At 37.0% G+C, this 7,696-nt stretch overlaps 1 protein-coding gene across 3 annotated transcripts in view; it reads left to right on the top strand.

Annotated features, from left to right (window-relative positions):
• The window catches only part of LOC106874788 (centrosomal protein of 164 kDa), a 105,782-nt gene extending 98,109 nt beyond the window's left edge, over window positions 1-7,673 (top strand). For 2 of the 3 annotated variants that reach the window (XM_014922644.2, XM_052975154.1), the window contains 5 exons: window positions 1,529-1,625; window positions 2,332-2,396; window positions 3,253-3,301; window positions 5,028-5,189; window positions 6,924-7,673. In XM_014922644.2, the coding sequence (XP_014778130.1) occupies window positions 1,529-1,625; window positions 2,332-2,396; window positions 3,253-3,301; window positions 5,028-5,189; window positions 6,924-7,206 (656 nt within the window). In that variant the 3' untranslated portion in view covers window positions 7,207-7,673. The remainder of the gene's footprint in view (window positions 1-1,528; window positions 1,626-2,331; window positions 2,397-3,252; window positions 3,302-5,027; window positions 5,190-6,923) is intronic. The other variant, XM_014922652.2, reaches the window with a different exon arrangement.
• The last annotated feature ends 23 nt before the right edge of the window (window positions 7,674-7,696 follow it).

The raw sequence follows: 7,696 nt of genomic DNA, 5'->3' as shown, positions 1-7,696 counted from the left end.
GTTACCATTGTCATCATCATTATTACTATCATCAACATCACTACCAACATCATTGTCACCATCATTGCTATCATCACCTTAATTAAGGCAAGTTATGATCAAATACATTCCATCAGTGACCATCCCATCTTATAGTCAGACATAATACATCTACACTATCCAGTGGGTTCCTCCCCATTTTAAGAATGGGAAGATGTGATTGTGAGGAATGTCATGTTGTGTGACTACATACAAAAACTCCTTCCCTTGTTGGTTTATTTTATCTTATTATCTCCCTGTGCTAGATTCAAACCTTGCTGGAAATGCAAACTAATGTCCTATCAAAAAGAAGAGAGATGTCTCAGATTTATATTATATGAAAAGAGGACTCATCAAGTCAAGTAAAATCACAGTCGTGGCAGATACTGATGTCAAGGAAATAGCACCCGTGGCAATAGGAAGGGCATCCAGCTGTAGAAACCATGCCAAATCAGACTGGAGTCTGGTGCAGCCTTCCAGCTTGCCAGCCCTGGTCAAACCATCCAACCCATGCCAGCATGGACAACAGACGTATGATGATGATTACACTGCTCCATTAACCAATAATAAGGTGGTGAGGTGGCAGAATCGTTAACATGCTGAACAAAATGCTTAGCAGTATTTTGTCTATCTTTATGTTCTGAGTTCAAATTCCATTGAGATCAACTTTGCCTTTCATCCTTTCAGAGTCAGTAAAATAGAGTACCAGTTGAACAGTGGGGTCAATGTAATCGACTTGCCTCCTTCCCCAGAAACTGCTGACCTTGTGCCAAAATTTGAAACCATTAACCAGTAATGATAGAAAAATAAGTAGAAATCATTGTTTCATCATCATTGTTTCACATCTACTCTTTTATGCCAACCTGGGTTGGATAGGTATCCTGAAGCAGTGTTTTATAGTTAGATACCCTTCCTGCCACTGGCCCTTTTAGTTACCTCTTGCAACGTTCAGGGACATGATGAACTTATTCTAAAACCAAGATACGCAATGCAAGTAGAAAGAAAAACAAAAAAACAGTTATATGTATTAAATATGATTGTTAATAAATGTGATATTTTGTTTCAAGTAGAGAAGAAATGACAGCAATAATTTCTAATCTAAAGTAGATTACAAGATACAAGGAAGCTTCTCTATAGTCTCTCAACCTGCTAGAAATAGACAGCGTCTAAATCTATGTAGTTTTAGATATATATAAAGGCAAGGTAGTCACCAATGGAAAATCTTTGATCTCGTCTGCTTGATCAAGGCTAACCTTGGAGCTATACAACAAAAATAACCATCAATGTTACCATTATTTAGCCAACAAAGGAGCCTGTATAAATTCACTTGATTTGTAGAAATAGCAGCCAAATCTCCCTCAAATCATATCTTATCATCTTAAATGTGAAAAGAAACATTAGATAATGAAGTCCTAAAGATGGGTAGTCATGGTTAGATCATTTAGAGCCAATCTGAGGCTAAACAATAACAACAACTTCAACAGTAAAGAAATATTCTGTTTATTTCCAGAGTCTGATTGGACCAATCCGATTTCTCATGCCAATGCTATTTTACAGTCCAGAAGGTCAGAAGTAAAGCAGAACAAATTGAGATTATCTCCTAAAATGTAAGTAAAAGACACCTTATTAAGAGGGATAATATATGTATATAAGTGAGGGCACATGGCTTAGCGACTCATAATTATAAAGTTGTGAGTTTGGTTCCTAGTGTCCTTGAGCAAGACATTTCTCATTGCTCCAGTCCACTCAGCTGGCAAAAATGAGTAGTACCTGTATTTCAAAGAGCCAGTCTTGTCACATTCTGTGTCATGCTGAATCTCCCTGAGAACTATATTAAGGATGCACGTGTCTGTGGAGTGTTCAACCACTTGCATATTAATTGCATGAGCTGGCCGTTCCATTGATCAGATCGACTGGAACCTCATCGTCATAACCAGATATATTATGTAATCAGCACTGAATTCCTCCCTGACACCAGGAGTGATCTTTATACTTACTCAAAACCTTGAAAGCATTCTATAGAATAACTGGTATTTATTTTGTGATCTTTGAATGCCTAAGTTGGTTTTGACAGAAATTGAACTTAGAATTTAAGATACCATAAATTACCTAGTTACCTTAACCTGTAACCTCATATTCTTGCCTCATTAACATCTCATTAAGAAAACCTGCATCTTGTGTTTAAATTATTTCTGTGGAGTCTTGAGCAAGGTATCAGATTGTAGAGTAGAAAAGATTTGAGATGACTCCAGTTGGATGCTGGGATTTCATTTGTTTGTATTTTCCTAAATCTAATGCTTGTTGACATTTCAGATCTCGTACCCAACAGTTGTCATGGCAACATTATTCAAGCAACATGCCAAAATCATATTTCGAAGGTTGGTACTTGTTCATCTCTCAAACTGACAAAATGTTTAGTTTTGTATTATTTACTTGGAAGAGTTGGTGTAATGACTGCGTTGTAGTGGGGGAAAATAATTAATATCATGGTGATGGAGGTGTTGTTAAAGTGTGACTACCTTAGCTGTGAAACACTATTGCATGATACTCTAATCTGTATACCACCACAACCATCATCATCACCAGCAGCTGCAGCAGCAACAGCAGTATTTAATGTCCATTTTCCATACTGGCATGATTTGAATGGTTCTTTTATAGGGCTTAGAAAAACTGAAGGACTGCTGCAGTAAATGTGTGAATCTGAGAGTGGAATATGTTGAATAAAACCATAATCAACTGATCCTCTTGTATTTTCTTTTACCCAAAGCCAGGAACTTTTCAGCACCCTCTCATATTTATGAACAGACAACTCAAATGTTTCAGCTATAGCATTTAGTAGTTGTTGTTGTTTAACACCGAGTCAGTCCTGATCCAGCAGATTTATGATGAAAGGTGTTTTAGCCATGACCATCATGTCTTTCTGTATGTCTAGAACTACATTGTCCAATGTATCCTTTTTTTGAAGATGGTAATGTGTAATTTGAGGGTGTTTTGTATGCTATTTCTAGCAGGTTGAGTGACTGCTTTGACTCCCTTATTGGTTAGACATTAAGTAGTTGTAGTTCTCTGTTGATATTATAAATAAAAGCATAACATAAGTGTTGTATTAGATGAGCTAAAGTCTCTTGATCTATGAGGCATAGGGAAAAGTACATTATTAAAATGAACTTAATTTTGAATTCAAATGGTAGCCCAGCATATGATTAATACCACTAAAACTCTTCTACATTGCAGTTTCTAAGGCTACTGGTTCGAATTACTCTGCACAGTATGTACCAGCCAAGTAAGCATTTTGGTTTTATTATTTTTTTATTGTAAGGTGGCGAGCTAGCAGAAACGTTAGCATGGCGAGCGAAATGCTTCGCGGTATGTCGTCTGTCTTTACATTCTGAGTTCAAATTCTGCTGAGGTTGACTTTGCCTTTCATCCTTTTGGGGGTTGATGAATTATGTACCAGTTGCGTACTGGGTCGATTCAATTGATGCCCCCTCCTCCTAAAAAAAAAAATTTCGGGCCTTGTGCCTAGAGTAGAAACGATTATTTTTTTTATTGTGTGCATGTATGAGTGTGTGTGTGTGTGCATTTACACACACACACACACAGACACACAGTAATGCAAACATATGCATGTCTGTTACTGTTTGTTTTTATGTTAAATTATAATAAAAATAATTTTACATTGTTGAGTACATATTCATTATACTTTTACAAGAACAACATTAACAGTGAGTATTCATACACACACACACACACACACAATTTGTGTATTATGTTTTTACCAGCCTTGATAGTAAATAAATCTTTTACCTTTTACTTGTTTCAGTCATTTGACTGCGACTATGCTGGGGCACTACCTCATAGGATTTTAATCCAACTAATTGACCTCAGGACTTATTTTTTTAAGCCTAGTACTTATTCTATTGGTGTCTTTTGCTGAACCACTAAGTTACGAGAGTGGGGATATAAACACACCAACACCAGTTGTCAAGCAGTGGTGGGGGACAAACACACACATAGAGTGCTCAGAAGAGCTGTTCCAAAACGTTTGCCTCCTTGGCAAGGCCAGAATAATCAGGAAAGTATTAAATCGTTGAAAAGAACGGATACCATGGTACTGTAGGCTGCAGGAAGCAAGCCTGCTGTGCATGCAAGGCTCTAGGAATTCCAACAAAACCTAAGTTAAAAAGAGAAATAATAGCTCTGATGCAGTACCAGGCAGTGGCTCTCATGGCTTTTGATCTTAACTGATTAGAAGTGTTATCATGTACATGTTTTGTCTTGGTATAAAAGATGGGCTACAGCAAATATTCTGCTCAATACCACAGATTTGCTTGTCAGTTGCTTGACCGTAACCAGTTGAGCATGTCCCTTAGTGGTTGACGATATGTGCATCTCTGATCATGAGTAGAAGTAGTTCGGGAGCATCATAGCCATGTGTTGAGAGGAATTCTTTAGGGTTTGAACAATTCATGTCTAGAAACATAGGTGTTTCGTTCAACATCCTTAAACAAACCTTAATCAGGGACCTTTTGAGTGGGATGGGCTACTTGACCGGAAGAAAATTCTAACTGGGCCCCACCTGCAAGGTCATACGCTGTTTATCTTGATATGAGATCACCATTTCGCACACATATGGTTGTGATGCATGTGCCTGGTGTACCCTTATCAGATGGGTAGTCATGATGGGTATATTGGGCTTCGTATATTTTACCCTAGTGTCACTTTGATGGCATGCACTTCTCTCTCACTCAACAACAATAATAATAATGATGATGATGATGATAACGATAATAATAATAATAATAATAATGATGATGATGATGATGATGGTGGTGGACCCTTCCTCTTCTTCCTCTACTTACTAAGTGCCAAGAACCCACTTGATTATTTCAAATCTGAAATTGCTTTACACAAACTAAATATTGTAATAGGAGAACTTGTCCTATTTTGGATGTATAAAGTCAGTATTTGATTGTTGCCACAATTTCCGTTTGTATTTCCAATTGCAGAGATCTTTTACTCGAGCTGCGCAGACCAACTCGTAATGGTGGTACAATTTCTGTGAGCGACTGGTTGACTGAACAACGAAGCCATATGCAGCCTGTTAAACCAGACCAAGTACCGTTTACAAACATTACAAAGTTTTATACTGTTGATATACCTGATCAAAAGTATCCTTTGTAATATTCAAAAGAAAATGTCATGTGTGTATGTGTGTGTGCGCTGATTTTGGTTGTGTTGTTGTTGAATAGCCTCAATTATCTGTGTTCAGTCAAGATTATGATGTGATGTTTCCTGTAAAAGGAATATGGCATATATGAGGGGGTGCTGAAAAGTTCTTGGCTTTGGGTAAAAGAAAATACAGCAGAATCAGTTAATTATGATTTTATTCAACGTATTCCCCTGTCAGATTCACACACTTATTGCAGCGGATTTTTTCAGTTTTCCTAAGCCCTGTAAAAGAATTCAGAAGGCTGGGCCTCCAACCAGGTCTTTCACAAAATCCTTAAAGCCAGGAATTTTTCAGCACCCCTTCGTATTGTCTAGATCAGTGGTTCTCAACCATATTTTGCATATGGACTCCCTTTCATTCCTATTTTACTCTAACTGGAACCTTTTATGCATTCAGTGTTTTAAAAAATCCTATTATTTTATTGTTAGAATATTTTGTACATTATAGAAATATAACCAATTTATTGCACATAAACTTCAACAAAAAAATCTTATAAGGACCCCTAAGGGTCATGTGGATCCTGGTTGAGAACCACTGGTATAAATGTTTAAGTTGCTTATTTATGCCACTTTAGTTGCTTGCATTAAATTTTGTCAATCTTAGAACCTGTGACAATTGGTAGGTTTGAGGTTAAGCTGAGAACTTCATGAAATTGTTAGAAATTGTTAGAAATAGTGTGTGTATGCTTAGGGAAAGAATATTTATTATCTTACTTGTCTCATAGAAGAAAAAAAAAGCAAATAAAGCTTAAGGATTGAGAAATTTGTGATAGACACATAACAGTTTTATAAAAACACTTGTTTCAGGTGGCCTGTCCCTGGTCACTCAACCTGCTAAAAATAATAGCCTCCAGGGTTGTTAAATAAAGTAGCAGTCAAGTGCTAGGGCTGATGATATGTAGAAAAGATGTGTACATGTGTGGATTGAGGGTGGATTTTAGAAGAAAGGACAGATTAACCCTTTGGCAAGCAGATTATTCTTCCAAATTCAATGCTTATTCATTCACATTATTTTCAATTAATTATGCATTATCTCAAAGCTTCAAGATTATGATGATGTAATTGTTTATTTTTAGAAAAACATTGTAGGGTAGGTGTGAGAGGCCAGTTTGAACATAAAACATGTAGAATATTTGAACCAGATATGGCTGGAGTAAAGGTTGTTTGCCAACATAACATGGCAGTCGTGGTTTAGGACGAATGTTGCTGTAATTTAGCCCCAGGAGACATTGTCTCCAGCTAGCTATACGACACAATCTATGTCCTTACATTTTTTGAACAAGGGAATCTAGCACCCCCACTCAGCTCAGAACAATATCTGTGTATTGCGATGTTTCCTGGGGCTAAATTACAGCAACATTCGTCTTAAACCAGGACTGCCATGTTATGTTTGCAAATAACCTTTACTCCAAAGTACTGTTGCTGAATATCTCTTGTTGTGAGATTTAAAAATAATAATTTTCTAACAGATATGGCTGGTTTAAATGCTAAAGGGTTAAATGTTTAGTATGGGAAGAATCAGAGGTGAAACCCAGTATTAGTGGAAAGAAATGGGAACAATCTCAGACAATCAAAAATGTCATTGAGAAAATTCCAAAACAGCACTTTGTGTAGCTAACTTTCATGTTTCATTTGGTATTTTTTGTTGTTCTCTTTAACTCCATTAAAAACAGCAGCTACCTCAATATCGGCAGCAGTAACCATCATGGCAATAACAGCTTCTTCAACAACAACATTGGTGACAATAATATTAGTGGCAACAATATTGTCAGCAACAACATGAACAGCATATTTGAGCCATTAACATTAGCAACACCAAAGCCGACAGCATTAGCAACACCAAAGCCACTAACATTATCAACACCAAAACTCACATCTGAAGCACCAAAGCTCAAACTAGACGCCAACAATCAGATTAGTATTGAAAAACCTTTACCATTCACATTGCCTTGCTGAGACAGATGAACAATTGTCAATTCTCTCCAAAGAGTTGAACTTTACCATTCAAATCCGTCCATCCTTTTCTATATCCCTTGTCCTTTGATCTGCTGTGATTATTTTCAAAGAGAAAGAGAACATTTCGAAAACAAGAGTTCACGATTTTAGGACCAAAATTCTAAACCACTTTCTGTTCACCTTAAAATGAATTCTCTTAATTTTTATACAAAATATTTTTTAAGCAATTTAAAAGCATACTTCACACACACATATATATCATCATCATCATCATCATCGTTTAACGTCCGCTTTCCATGCTAGCATGGGTTGGATAATTTGACTGAGGACTGGTGAAACCGGATGGCATCACCAGGCTCCAATCTAATTTGGCAGAGTTTCTACAGCTGGATGCCCTTCCTAACGCCAACCACTCAGAGAGTGTAGTGGGTGCTTTTACGTGTCACCCGCACGAAAACGGCCATGCTCGAAATGATGTCTTTTATGTGCC

This window comes from Octopus bimaculoides, chromosome 20 (genome assembly GCF_001194135.2).
Source record: "Octopus bimaculoides isolate UCB-OBI-ISO-001 chromosome 20, ASM119413v2, whole genome shotgun sequence".
Taxonomy (NCBI): domain Eukaryota; kingdom Metazoa; phylum Mollusca; class Cephalopoda; order Octopoda; family Octopodidae; genus Octopus; species Octopus bimaculoides.
Note: the sequence above shows the minus strand (reverse complement) of the source record. Positions and strands in the feature narration are given on the sequence as shown.